This window comes from Lissotriton helveticus, chromosome 7, assembly GCF_964261635.1.
Source record: "Lissotriton helveticus chromosome 7, aLisHel1.1, whole genome shotgun sequence".
In the NCBI taxonomy this organism is placed as follows: domain Eukaryota; kingdom Metazoa; phylum Chordata; class Amphibia; order Caudata; family Salamandridae; genus Lissotriton; species Lissotriton helveticus.
In genome coordinates, this window is record NC_136068.1 from 312,327,687 (window position 1) to 312,343,398 (window position 15,712).

At 43.7% G+C, this 15,712-nt stretch overlaps 1 protein-coding gene across 1 annotated transcript in view; it reads left to right on the plus strand.

The window, feature by feature from the left end:
- LOC144768456 (bactericidal permeability-increasing protein-like) overlaps positions 1-15,712 on the plus strand; it is a 347,712-nt gene that overhangs the window by 4,862 nt on the left and 327,138 nt on the right. The window contains exon 2 of the mRNA XM_078652124.1: positions 7,398-7,512. Within this exon, the coding sequence (XP_078508250.1) occupies positions 7,398-7,512 (115 nt within the window). The remainder of the gene's footprint in view (positions 1-7,397; positions 7,513-15,712) is intronic.

Consider the following 15,712-nt stretch of genomic DNA (forward strand, 5'->3'; position numbering starts at 1 on the left):
GGAATCCAAAATAGCGTGGACCTCAAATTTCTCCTGCCCATTGATTATCAAAGTAGCAGGGGGTGGCACTACCTGCTGGGACTGTACATAGGGCTTCAAAAGGGACGTGTGAAACACTGGATGAACCCGGTATTCCCCAGGCAACTCAAGCTTCATAGCCACAGGATTGATGCCCTGGATGATGGAAAAAGGGCCACCATACCTGGGCTGCAGTTTACGAGAACCCTGAATTCTAAGGTTTCGGGTGGCTAACCAAACTTGCTGTCCCACCTTATATGCCGGAGCAGGGGTTCTATGTTTATCGGCCTGTACCTTCATTGCTTCCTTAGCCTCCTGCAACTTGTTTCGTGCAACTCCCCAGATGTTACTCAAGGTCTTACACATCTCGTCTATGGCTGGCACATGTCCCGTAGGTTGAATGGCTAGTGCTTTAGGATGATAGCCCATAGAGCAAAAGAAAGGAGTCATCCTCAAGGCAGAATGCAAGCTGTTATTGTAGGAAAACTCTGCCATGGGTAACGCCGTTACCCAGTCACATGAAAGAGAAGACACCAGGCACCTAAGGTATTGCTCCATCGTCTGATTGGTCCGCTCTGTCTGCCCGTCAGATTGTGGGTGGTAAGCTGAAGACAACCTTATCTCCACCTTCAGCACAGAACAGAGCTCCGTCCAAAAACGAGACACAAACTGCGCACCCCTGTCTGTAACCACCGCGGATGGTAAACCATGCAATCTCACTACCGAACTCATGAACACTGTTGCCATCTCCTTCGCCGTGGGGAGCTTAGAAAGGGGGATGAAATGCGCCATCTTGGTGAATAAATCCACCACCACGAGAATGGTAGTATACCCTGACATAAGTGGAAGGTCTGTCACAAAGTCCATACTAACAGTATGCCAGGGAGAAGGAGGTACCACCAGGGGATGCAGCAAACCAACCGGTTTGCAATGTGAAGGTTTACTCATGGCACAAACAGGACAGGCAGTTACATATCCCTGGATGTCTCGGGCCACTGAGTCCCACCAAAACCACCGTGAATACATGTCCTTTGTCTTCTGAACGCCAGGATGCGCCACCAAGGCAGACGAATGACACCACTTCATAACCTCTTCTCTCAAGGCAGGAGGAACAAATAGTCGACCATCATGGTACAACATCCCATCCTGAACAGAGAACTGGGGTTGAGACAACCAAGGGGCCGAATCAATCTGCCTTATCCTGTTCCTTACTGAAGACGTAAACTTGTCTGCTGATGTTACCCCAATAATACGCTCTCCAGGGATCATGGATCTCATCTCCTTCACAGGCACTACCCCCATTTGCCCCACATGTATACGGGACAGAGCATCTGATTTAACCTGCTGAGCTGCGGGCCGATAAGTAATAACAAAATCATATTCATTGAAGAACAGAACCCACCTCATCTGACGTGGGGTCAATGCACGGGCATACCTAAAGAACTCCATATTTTTATGGTCAGTATAAATGGTGATGGTATGTCGCGTACCCCACAAATAATGCCTCCATTCCTCGAACGATAGTTTAACAGCCAGTAGCTCCCGTTCAGCTACAGTGTAGTTACATTCAGCAGGCAACAATGTTTTTGAGAAGAAGGCAATGGGGTGCAAATGACCCGTCTCCACATCCCTCTGCGACAGCACCCCTCCAACCGCACACAACGAGGCATCTGTCTCAACAAAAAACGGCAGAGCAGGATCGGGATGCACCAACACGGGTGCTGTTGTGAATCTCTGAATCAACTGCTGGAAAGCTGCCTGTGCCTCAGATGACCATACAAACGGGACCCCCTTTTCTAAGCAATCGTGTCATGGGCGCTATAACATCAGAAAAATGGAAGATAAAGCGCCTGTAAAAGTTGGCGAACCCCAGAAGGACCTGTATGTCTTTGGCCGTAGTTGGTATAGGCCAGGTAACAATAGACTCACTCTTTCTGGGGTCCATCTGAATGCCTCCAGCCGATACAATGAAACCCAATAATTCCACTGAAGAGGCACTAAACTGACACTTCTCCAACTTAACAAGCAGATGTATTCTTGCAACTTCTGCAGCACTTGAATCACATGTCTCTGATGCTCACCATCATTCTCCGAAAAAATCAATATATCATCGATATAGACTATAACGTTTACATCGAGATATTCCCTGAGGACTTCATTAATGAAAAACTGAAAGGCTGCAGGAGCATTGCACAAGCCAAATGGCATCACGCAATACTCGAACAGCCCAAACTTAGTTTTAAATGCAGTCTTCCACTCGTCCCCAGGGCGTATTCGGATAAGATGGTATGCGCCCCGTAAATCCAGTTTGGTAAACACAGTAGCTTTTTTCAATTGATCCAGTAGCACTGGAATAAGAGGAAGGGGGTACTTGTTTTTAATTGTGACCTTGTTAAGGGCCCTATAATCCACACATGCCCTCAACGTACCCTCTTTCTTAGGAATGAAGAAGATAGCCGAGGATACCGGCAAACAGGATGGACGGATAAAACCCTTTCTCAACATTTCGTCAAGATAGTCCCTCAAATGCAACTCTTCTGGTTCCGACAGTGCATATACGCGACTACTAGGTAAAATAGCACCCGGCACCAGATCTATCTTGCAGTCAAATGAGCAATGCGGGGGGAGGCCCTGAGCATGGCCTTCATCAAAGACCTTCTGAAAACCCCTATACGGGGGGGGTAATTACACTACCTCACCCGTAGCACAAGTCAAAGGTACTACCCATCCATAGCCACTTGATAACAGGCCTTCAAACAATGCGCAGAATCAAGGGTCACAGAACGGCGCACCCAGTCTATCTTGGGGTTGTGCTTTTGCAGCCAAGGTACACCCAACACCAGTCCAAAAGAAGGGGCGTCAATTAAATCAAAACAGACGGATTCGGAGTGTCCATTCTCACACAACAAACACAACGGCTCCGTCCGTCGCGTAATCGACCCAGAAGACAGTTCTGTCCCATCAATGGCATGGACTGGCTCTGGCTGCTCCTTATGCACACAGGGTATCTGTAACTTATCCGCCAAGGAGATATCAATAAAATTGCCAGTGGCACCTGAATCCAGTAAGACGGATACTGTCACCCTGTTACAATTTGACAGCAACAGACAAGCGGAGATTATGAAATGCCTAGGGACCCTCTCTACTACCCCCAGCACCTCATATGAGACTCTGGACTCCTCCATAAACAAGGGACCACCTTCCTGAACACATGCCACTCCCTTACCATGAGGAACACTAGATGGCTTTACTGGACATTCCCTTGCGAAATGACCACCCTGTCCACAATACAGACACAAGTTCTTTTCTCTTCTCCTTCTTTTCTCTTCAGGGGTCAAGGAGCCCCGTACCCCCCTATCTCCATTGGCTCATGGAGTGCCTTGTGCTCCACCACTGGTTTCACCTCAGGCCTTACATACCCCATGTGCATTCTGAAACCGAGTACATTCCCACCTTCTTTCGGACAACCTATGATTCAATTTGACCACCAGATCAATGAATGCCGCACAATCATCGGGGGGATCAACCACCTGGGACACAACGTCCTTAAGGTCTTCATTCAAGCCCTGATAAAACAAAGACGTCCGTTTGGCCATGGGCCACTGAGTCTCAGACACCAGCCTATTGAAAGTAGAAATATAAGTTAGGAGATCCTGCCTGCCCTGCCGTGACTTCAGTAGCTCAGCATCACTTGCCAGCATAAATGCATGCTTGGCAAACAGCCCCCTCATTAACTCCTTGAAAGCCGGATAACTGTACAAAACACGATCATTGTTGTCTACAAGGGGTATAGCCCATAACGCAGCTGTACCAGCCAAATACAAGTTAATAAAGGCGACCTTTGCTGAGTCATCTGGGAAGGCACTAGGCCTGCACATAAAGTGTAAATGGCACTGGTTCATAAAAGTGCTATACTTATCACTATCCCCTGAAAACCTCTCAGGGGCAGCCAGGGGCAGAGGAACAGGCGTAGTGACAGTCACAGCAATTGGGGACCCCCCACTACCACTAGAACCCGCCCCTCTCTCATACTGAAACGTTGCAGGCTGCAAAACAGGACCTTGACCCCGGGCCTGCTCTCTTGCCTTTACAGAACCCAACTCCTGTCTTAACCCGATATTCTCCTGCCGTAGATCTTGTACCTGGGATTACAAGGAGGCTATAGCCCCCATTACGTCCTGCATAGTAGGCGGACTTGCTGCCCCCCCGAAGGACTCAAGTGTTCGTCCATACTCATCCAGGCAGTGTATGAAAATTCGTGGGCTTGGTTTTCTGTTAGGTTTTACCCACCTCTATGCCAGTAACACTGCAGGAACGAAGTATGGCCCAAACCTCTACCACTGCCCCAATGCCGCTCACAGGAATAACACAATGAGCGAACAGGGGAGCACCGGGAGGGGGTGGGATAAACAAAACAAGGATAAATGGAGAGGAAAACACCGTATCATCCGTAGAACCACCAAGGAGCCTAGATAGCACTCTCGAAACAGCACCTATGAAAAAGGACACAGGATTACTAAAGGAGTACAATCATTAACTAGAAAAACCCCTTCTGTCACACTAAAACCATGCTGCATCATACACAAGACAAAAGAATACTCAAAGGGACAAGCCCCTTACCATAGGTTGTGGCGCGTGACTCCCCGAAGAGGGCTGGCTGTTGTAAACACGGAATGGAAGCGATGCTGTCTCCAAATCACCGGAACCAAAAATAATCCAAAACGCTCTCCCACCCGTTTTCGGTATGCATTAAAGGGGGGAAAAGTCAATGACATAAAAAACCCCCGTGATGTCCAGTTCGTTGCCAAGACTGTTGAGTACTGACGAGAAAACAATGAAGGGTCTCCCTCGCGTGTTGGCGCAGCAGCCGCTTACGCCGTTCAAGCCCAGGCTCGTGAAGCGACCCAAAAACCACCTACAACGATGTGGAGCGGTACACGTAATGCAGAAGACAGTATTGCCGGTTCACACGCATCCACGTGTAAAGAAAAAAGACAACAGAGCCGCGGGGTGTGTACAAGCGTTGAATCACACTCCGAACAGCGGCGGCAATCCAACACAGAGGTTACTGGGCCCAGTAACCCCCGTAATGTCCAAATACCCGTGCACAGGAAAAAACGTGAAAAAAACCCAGGAAACAGGAAACAGAATGTAGAAACGCAAGGCAGCCCAGAAACAATACCCACGAGCCCGTGAGCAATGGACTTAAGCCAAAGGAGACTTCCCAACCTGGGGGCAGGAGCCAAGACCTGGAGCAAAAACCCAACAAGGAAAAGAAACCAAGCATGGAGTCATGGGAGCACACTACTTTTAACCATATCAGGTAGGTCATGTGACGATGCAACATGGTAGTAGAAAGAGGACTGACCCGATTCCTAACACATGGCAGGGGGAGGAGTGGAGAGCACTTTTAAGTTCATATGTGTGTTTGGCCAGCCGCCCTTGGCTGAGCATGAGAGAAGGGCTGGGATTTTGCATCTAGGAGCTTGCGCAGTTGGAGTCCAGGATCAGAGGAGAGAAGAAAGTCGTCTACCGTCCAATCGGCAGGTAAGTGGGATTTTATTTATTTTATGTGTTTCGTTTTTGGTTGTAAATGTCCCCCCGCCCCACCACTAATCAATAATAGCGGCCACCACTGCAGTGTTTATATTACATACTGGCAACCCAAAAACGTCATATATTAGTTCAAGGCGACTAAGATCCCAGTTTAGACCCTACAAGAGACGCCGGCGTGTCTATCATGTGATTAGGAGTAACTGTAGGAAAGTCACCCCGGAGGATATTGCAGAGATCAATATTGAATGCTGCAGAGAATGAGTGTGTGCACTCACCAGAATGAGTGTGGTTTGTTTATCATGAGGTATTATAAATGATTTTCGGCATAAAGACGTCCAGCAGCAGCATGCAGCAGCAGAACAGACGAGGCAAACCCAATATTTTGTGAGTAGTGATTTAATTACTCATCACCATACCGCCATGACGCGTTTCGGTGCAAACAGCACCTTGATCACATGACACCGATACAAGGCGGGCGTGCTCTATTTCAAAGGCTCAGAACCAATAGCCAGTTGCTAGTTGCATAGATATAGAAAATATACTATCACAAAAGGTAATTGCATAAATGCATAATCATAGTGTTATCACACGTGGGCATAGTCGTGGCTTTTGTTTATACAATTTAAACAATATTTGGATATTGTACAATGGTTGTTTTTTGTCAAGATCTTACTTCTGCACTAAGTTTGGAGTTGAATAGATAAATAAACATTCATATTATACAGGCTTATTTCAAATTCATCAATTAACATCACTAGCAGCAACAAGTAGAATTTAAAAACTTTGTGCAACATTACGCAATGTAAAAAAACTAAAGTGCAACATAGGGGAATTTGCTATATGTCATATAAACAACAGGCATTGTTTGTATAAATATATAAATATATAAATTAATGTATACCTATGTACATATAAAAAAGACCCATTTAAATATGAAAATCATGAAGTATTTACACCTATAAAAATTCTGTTGAATTTATGATGTAATTCATATAGGACTCCCTAACTTTTAGATTCCTACCACAGTGGAATAACCATATATCCTAGGTATGAATCCCTAAGTAAAGTATACTTGTGTGCCCACTTAACCTATAAGTGACTAGTGATTGACTGACATTTGGTTCTTGAGCTGTTACGTGCAACCCAGTGCGAATATGTGAAAAAATATAATATAAATTTAAAATGTGATATTGGGATGAGGCAGTTGCTATGTTCATTCAAGATTGTACCGCAATATATGAATTATTCAAAGATAAGTATGGCAGTCTTCCCTCGCATTTAATCCATTGGGGCTCTTTGTATCAAGCAGGATAATGTGCCGAGTTTCTAATCTGCGCAGCAAAAGATCACGGTCACCGCCCCTTCTTTGAAGAGGAACAGTGTCTATTACAAAATAGCGCAATTCAGAGGCCTTTTTGTTGTGTACTAAGCCGAAGTGCCTAGCTACCGGGTACGCAGTGTCCCCGTTGGTTATGGCTCTTAGGTGCTGGAGTATACGCTTGTAAACATGCGGCCTCGTGCTATCAACATAGCGGAGGCCGCAGGGACACTCCAGCACATACACTGCGTACTCGGTGCGACAGGTCAGCTTATGCCTGATGGTAGTCGGAATCTTATTAAAAGGCGTAGCATAATCTTTCCTGCTGACCCCATTTTTGCATGCCTTACAGGTTCAACAACGAAGGAACCCTTTACTCTTGTTCAACCATGGAGTCTCTACACATATTTCTGGACTACTAGATACCAGGCAATTACCAAGTGTAATGATTCTACACCTTTCCAGGCACCTTTCTGGTTTCATATGTTTTTCTGTGTTCCTTCAGCTCGTCAGGAAGGAGTGTCGGCATTGCAGCAAGCACTCTCAAAGATCACACTGCCAGACTTCTCGGGGACCTTTCATGTGAAACATTTGGGAAATGTGCACTACAGCTTCAATAGGTGAGTGGGTATGGCTTTAGGGCGGTGAGACCGGTGCGACTGTACTGAGCATTGACCTGGGGAAGGGCGCGATGGCCTCAGAAGGGGATGTAGGACCATAATATCAAGGAAGGGCGATGCATTATCCCCATAGAAGCCCAGGTTCTGGTATTAACCTGGGCTTCTATGGGAATTCACAAGGGCATATTATCAAGCCCATTATCTCTGCTTTAGCGGCAGTTTCCTGCCGATAAAAGCGGCGATAATGTATCGCCCTTTCTTGATAATATGGCCCGTTGTGTTTAGCAATAATTTACGATTTAAGATGTTGAAGCATACTATGTTAAACTACTCTAGGAGAAATATTGCATTTCCAGAGTACACAAAACCACCTTATAGCGCAGTGGCGGATATATAACCAGGAACAACTGCAATTGAATTACCTGTTCAGCATACCACTTTGTATTGTATACGATTGGGAGAACGTCAAAAAGATATACAAGGCCATTTGTATTATATGTATCACATTGCAATGCTATCTTGGCAATCAATAAAGTATGTTTTAAAAAAACTTATGGTTATGAAAACAACTGGCAGAGTTCTTTGTACGTCCATTTTTCAGGCAGCTTTAAAAATGTCAAGATAGGTGATTAATGTTCCTGCTAGAGAGAGATCAGAGTTCTGCCTAGTGGAAGTTTGACTCGCCATAAAGTAGGCAGAGGGTTGATATGGCTGCTGCAAAGAACAAGTACCTGGCAGATTACATAACTGCATTTTATGTGGATTAGCTGAGTGGATTACTGAGTCACAGAGATCCTCTTATCACCACAGTTCATAAGATACAACTCGAATACTGAACAGTGACTGTTACAAACTGTCATCAAAGAGCTGCATGCAAACTGTATAAAATATGTTAGTAAGTTATGTTTTTCCCCTAGTCTTTTCATGTTGCTAAAAAGGGTTTATTTGGGTAGATATACATTTTTATCAGTAATACCAAACTTTACCAGTGCTTTAAAACAAATGAAATGTATACTAGCGAGGGTCTATGGAGAGATGAGGGGCACTTTTGCCGGGTGGTAGAGAGGGAATCTGAGGAGAAGGTCATGGAAGGAGTGGGTACCAACAATCATTGTCAATCTGGGCGCCACCAACGCTAAAGCTGGCCTTTATGCGTAACCTCTATCATCGGCCCGAGTATTTGAAGGACAATGGTAGCGGCATTAAAGAGGCCGAGACCAATGAGTTAAAAATCACAAAAACACTACTCATTCACGACGAAGGCGGCAGTTTGATTTTTTGTCTGTATTCGGTCCTTATGCGTACAAGTAGAAAGTGTTGTCCTCGGTTTTTGCCTGTCCATTAACCGTAGTCAGACATTTAGATCATGGTCTTGGAGTCGGCATAGGTGACTCAAGTGAGACACAGCAGACATGATATGCCTTTACCACCTTTTTAATCCCCAGTCCAGCAGGGAACACATGACCATAGAGAACAAAATTGGCCACATTTTTGCCAGGAAAGGAAACCGGAAGTCAATAGCATGGGAAACCGAGTGTAAACCTAGGGCTCAAGGAAGTTATGCAGAGCCTCTGGAGTTATGCAACAGTAGAAGAGTTAACTACATTATTTGTGAAGAAATTGAATAATATGTGATATAAGGAGCCTCATTCTGTGCCAGTATGATTAGATAATTTTGTCATTTTAACAGCATGTAATACTGCCTGGGCAAAGTATTCGCTTCTTTAGTACCAATTAAAAACATAAATACAGCAATCCTTACCTGAAGGGTGACTGGTGAATCAGGCAAAGGGTCTGCCCCTGCATGGTACTACTTGTTGTGACTTTGACATTTGTTCTGTTTGTCTAGAAACAAAATTGTTTTGTTGTTGAAATCTGCTTATTTTGCAGGAGTTGTGGAATTATGTGGCATGTGTTATAGTTATGCCTAAATTGGGTAGTTTGCAGACTCTCAAAACTACTGTGGCCCTTCGACTAAGCACATGGAGAGTTACATGTTTCTGTCCTTGTGCCTCATCGAGGGGTTCTGCAACCTACCTGTCACCAAGAGCTAGGCTTAAAAGGAGAAGAATGGAAGTCCGGCTATGTTCAGTACCGGTGGCCCATTTGTACCACGCTAACTGAAATGCATCAGTAACAATTATATTTTTAGAAACACCTCTATAACTATGTTTTTATTTTAGTGGGAATGGTCTTTTGGTTTCTGTGGCAGACTGTCTTATTGCCCGTTCTGGATGTCCATTTTGTTTGTGATTGACACACAAAAAAAGCTGTCTACCCTAATAGCAACAAAGTCAGATTGGTCTCATGATTCTTCTGTGGCTCAACATCTGCCCAACATATTCTGCATGAACTCGTGAAGCTGTTTAGAGAAAGCAAGGAAAGAATGATTTGGGAGAAGGCAAGCAGAAATTAAATATGTTTCTCGTTTTGCCAGGTTAAGACCAGGTTTTCCCTGGTCTTAATTCTGGCGCTGCCTCCTATTTACGCCTCCCTTGTAAATGGGGGGCAGTGTCAAACTCAATCGGTGTAGCGGTGGAATGCACACAGCATCACCCACTGCCCACCCCTTTCACGCTAAGCATAGCGAGAAAGGGGGCCTTATTTACCAGGCAGCGTTTAGCCACAGTAAGTGGCTTAACGCTGCCTTGTAAATAAGGCAAACCCCTATCGCCAACACAACGTCTATAAAAGGGACATTGTGGTGGCGAAAGGGGCTTATAAATATGCCCCTGAGACCTTTATTGGGTGGGTGAAGGAGCAAACTAGAAATAGATTGACTGTCGAGGAAATAGATGGCGTGCATAGAAAGAAGACAAAGCAAGAGTTAGACTAGGCCACAGGCAGTATGAAGGTAGAGTTAAAAGGTAGAATAAAATGATGAAGAAGGAAAGTCTGAAAAAAAAGTGCGGGAAGAGAATAGCTGTAGCAGAATCTTGGGCTGGTAATATTATTCTACATAATCTGAAATTCCAAATGGATTTTTTAAATAGCAAAAAATTCAAAATATGTCTAAGAAAGATGATCAGACATGAATAAGCTTTACGCATATTCATTGTGAATATTCTGAAAACTTGACAGGATTACATTGATGAATAGCCCGACAAACTCAGCCCTTGCACAAAGAGGAAGAAAGGTGACCACTCCTTCCTCACGCAATAACACTAAACATATATGGTTATTATGTATCCCTTGTGCAACCTGTCTGCATCCATTTGCAAATAGCGTGAACTGGTTCAAAGACCAGCGGCACATGGGAAAACGAAAGTGGACTGGCAACTCATTAACAGGGCGCCATGGGGAAGTAAGCATAATACACTGCATAGGGTGGCCAATGTGATTTATTGGTACTGGTTGTGAAAGAGCGATGTGATTGGCCTACAGGGATGATCACATTCTTGTACTGTTTACACACCTGCCCATTTTGCCCATGTACACCCACAACGTGGAGGAGAGAATGAGCCAATAGTTGACTCCTTAGTGACCCTGACAGAGGGGGGAAATAATCAGGTGTCAGGTCCACATTAGTTATTTTAGTGCTTGCAGATGTCTTTTATAGGTTGCCACAACTCAAATACTATGTTTTGTACATCACTCATGGGGAAAGAATCCCTAAGAACAAACCTTCCTAAGAAAGTCAAATGTTGCCTAAAACAGTTTCGGCTTGTACAGATGTTCTGTTTATCAACTGTACATACATTTTCCAGTCCCTACTTTGAAACGTTGGTTTTAGTACAAACCCCAGAAAGAAGACGTCTGTTTCAAGTTGAATAAAAAAATTAAAGACATCCATTAAGTGTCTTATTAATTTGTATGAAACATTCAAGAACTAAGGGACGGCTTTAGAGTTTAGTCCATCACAACATGACAGATATCCCTTCTGCCTTATTCCAAATGCCATAGTATATAATGCACTGTAATAAGGCACAAAGGTCATCTGTCATGTTGCAATGGAGTAACCCCTCTGTCAAACTATAAATCAAGCCTGAATATTATGTAGTGTACTATTCCATACATCTGCAGGAGCCTACGCTTTGCATTCGGTGTATGACTAATCATTACCTGTTTAGCTATTATCCTAGATTACATGCACTAGACCTACTGTAGACTATAAATAATTTAATCTTACACCTGAATGTGGCTAAATCAGATATCCCCTCACACACCAACAGGCCCCTTGGTGTCATGCTTCATCATCGGGGCCATCGTACCCCTCTACGGGGTACGGCGTGCTGCGACCTACGGAGACGCGGGAGCACTAGTATGAATCTATGTGTGGTGTTGGTGTAAGTGTTTTTTTTTTTAATTAATGTGAGTGTTACGTGGGGTTTGGGGAATAGTGAAAGTTAAAAAGAACCTGGCTCGTGGGGTAACCAAAAACTATTTAATAAGCCCCCGGGCTGGTGCTGTTAAAAATAGAGAAGATAGGATGTTTGTACGCTAACAATGTGCGTTACCTCCTTTTTGTGTGCGTCAACATGTTTCGGTGCCCGAGGCACCTTCTTCAGGACGGGGTGCACAAATCCCCACCTTACTCACGTTTCTCTAACTCTTACCAGACAATTTCTAATAAAAGTGAGGATTTTTTTTTTTTAATAGTGCTGATTATGTGCCTATCAAAAAGAAGAGCGTTGTCTTTCCATCAACTGTTTTGGACTCTTCGTAAAACCTCATGAGCCCATGCGTCAGGGTCTGGTGTGCTAAATAGCACGATTTCTACGAGGAAATACCTCCTGATCGACCCCTCCGCGGCTCCGGAGGCGCTCATGAGGTTTTACGAAGAGTCCAAAACAGTTGATGGAAAGACAACGCTCTTCTTTTTGATAGGCACATAATCAGCACTATTAAAAAAAAATGTCCTCACTTTTATTAGAAATTGTCTGGTAAGAGTTAGAGAAACGTGAGTAAGGTGGGGATTTGTGCACCCCGTCCTGAAGAAGGTTCCTCGGGCACCGAAACATGTTGACGCACACAAAAAGGAGGTAACGCACATTGTTAGCGTACAAACCTCCTATCTTCTCTATTTTTAACAGCACCAGCCCGGGGGCTTATTAAATAGTTTTTGGTTACCCCACGAGCCAGGTTCTTTTTAACTTTCACTATTCCCCAAACCCCACGTAACACTCACATTAATTAAAAAAAAAAAACACTTACACCAACACCACACATAGATTCATACTAGTGCTCCCGCGTCTCCGTAGGTCGCAGCACTCCGTACCCCGTAGAGGGGTACGATGGCCCCGATGATGAAGCATGACACCAAGGGGCCTGTTGGTGTGTGAGGGGACACAAAAAACACAGGGTGATTCCCCACTGTGGAAGTGACCCCCTTGTTCCCAAGGAGTGGATTCTAATTGTTTATTTATGTATACCCAGGGAGGACGAATCCAGTCTTATCTCTCTCTCCCCCCATTGCTTGTGAAATAAATCAGATATCAACATAAAAGATCCTCATTTATTCTGGACAGGTCTCATATCAGTGGTGGAAATGAGGGGGATCCAGCTCATCTGGAATCTGCCAACTATTACTGAGGCGGATTCAGTGAAATATGCTGTATTCGTCCTGGTGTAATTTGCAATACCGAAGCACATTTAATAGTGCCTACATGTTGACTGCTTTCTATTCGGTGAAGCAATTTGTTGGCGGTGAGGGAGGTTTCTCATTTCCAATTCTATTTGGGGCCAAAAAAAAAGGTATAATTTAAGGGAAGTCCCTTCAGCCCTACTTTTGTTCGATTATGATCCTGTCTGGTACTTATCTGGAGCCTATCACCTAGATGCCAATTCAATAAAGAGAAACAGAGGTGCCTTGTTTGTTACTACTTCACAAGTACTTAAGATAGGGTGACCAGATTCTCAAAACAAAAAACCGGGTCATGTCATAGACATAGCAGTAGGACTAAGGTGTGCAGTAACCATCGACAAAAAAGTAGGATTATTTGACAGCTGTCATAGACATAGAAAAAGGACTACCATGACAGCTCCCTCCACAAACCGAGATGAAGCATCACAGAAGACAAATCAGAGGTCTTTTATCTGCAGTAACCATTAATTCCATTTAAATAGACTTCGCCTCAACATTTGCTATAGTTGGTGACCAATCTTGCTTTGTAATTCCGAATATGTTTTCTAATTAGATAAGTATATATATTATGATTGTTAACTGTGAACAATAAAGAAAATTGCACATTCGAAGAGGAGTTTGTGCTCTTGTTTTTGCCACGAGGAAGTGAACGAGTGCATCGCTATCGAGTTCGATATATTATATATATATACACACACTTTCGTCATCAAAATCAGATACTGCTGTTTGTAGCATACTCCTTCCTGTAAAGCACTCCCCCTACATTCAGCGCTGTCGACTGAAACATAAATAATATTTGCTTTCTTAAAAAAAACTTTCACATTTAAAGACATTCTTGATTGAAGAATTATATACACAGGGTAAAAATCCATAAAGTAGGACCAAACTGAAAGACAGCTAAAAATGCTGTTAGATGTACAAGGCCTATTGTTGCATTGCACTGTACTTATCTGAAGAATGGATTTGCTGCAGCACCATTTTGTCTTGCATTAACCGATTATGGAACTCACTGCAGCTTTGTTCAGAGTTGACCCTTGTTATCAACAAGGCTTTTAGAGTCTCCAGTTCCATTCGGTTTCTTTCATCAGTCCACGGGTTATTCATAATGGAAAAAATTCTTTCTACTGGAACATTAGTTCCTGGCAGACATAATGCAAACTGGACCATCATGCCAATGTTCTTAAATGTCATATTATGAGTTTGGAAATGGGTAAATATTTCCACCCACCTATCCTCTGCAGTCTTCTTCTGGTCATTCCATGCAACAAGATTATCTGCTGTGTATTTTCGTACACAGGTGATTTCATCAAAAAGCTCCATTTCATCGATCTAAAGTGTGCTGGATACAGATTGTACAAATAACAGAGACATTTCAACATTACCCCCAACAGGAACAGCATCAAGAAGGATCCAGGAAAAAGAGTTCAAGTCAGAAAAAATGCCCCCCACTCTTCCAAGTAATCAATACTGCAATTGTAGGAAGCACATACAGAGTTACAGATTTTTTGTTTCTGGTGAGAGTCCTTGTTCTTTCAGGGATTTAATAAGCTCCTTCACCCTAAGGCCCATGAAGCAGGCATCTCTCCTTTCCTTCAAATTCCCTTTCAATTGTGTAATTTGTCTTGCAACATCTATGGCATGTGCATGCTGCTTTTCCATCTCCTTTATTGTGTCACTAAAAATAGCCAGTTGGTTGCGCAAAAACCAGAGCCAGATTTCAGCAACAGGGTTTACAAAAAACTTGACAATTGCTGTTGGGGGATTTGCTTGGGACAACAATTACGAACGTAGGACTGGGAACAGTTTTAGCACCCTGTCAACTGCAGGCAGTAGGGAAAGCCAGCGAGTGTTGCTTGTACTTAGGAGTCGTTGATAATCTATATCAACAAACACAAAATTCTTTCAGTTGTTCAGTTCGGACAGTGTAAATGTGGAAATATTTGTACAATTTTAACACAAAAGATTCGATGTCCATTGGCAGCCCATCAGCAGCGGTTTGCACTGCATTATGGACAATGTGTGCTGCACAACCTATCCCAAGTAATTTAGTATGAGGATTAGCTCCCTTAAGCTTACAGAAAACATTGTTCTTTCCGGCTCTAACCTTTCCCCCAAAGTTTGTATTAGTATTATCTGCACAAAACCCAACTACTTTTTCAAGCAAATTACACCTTTGAAGTGCATGGTACAGTTGTTCAAAGAGTATTGCAGATGTTTCACCAGGAACGGAGGTAAACTCTAAAATGTTCACCTTAACACCCTCAAAATACTTGAAATACCTAATCACAATTGGTATCAATTTAATTTCTTTCCTATTGGAAGCATCAATAGACACAGATATACAAGCAATACTACTCAAGTCAGAATTAAGGTCCATCATTGCGAGAGGAGCCAGTACTTTTGTAATCACGGCTTCAGTCTTGGTGCGAGCACAGCAAAACTTTTCATCATGCAGTTTCCCAATCAATGCTGATGTACATTCCATTAACCGAAAAGTGTGGTAATGTTTAGCAAGATTATATGCTAATGTACCTTCAGCAGCAGCCCTACTGAGTTCAGCTTGTCCAGGGGTGGCCTTACCCAAAAAAGTGGTAATGTTGCTGGTGCTGCTTGAAG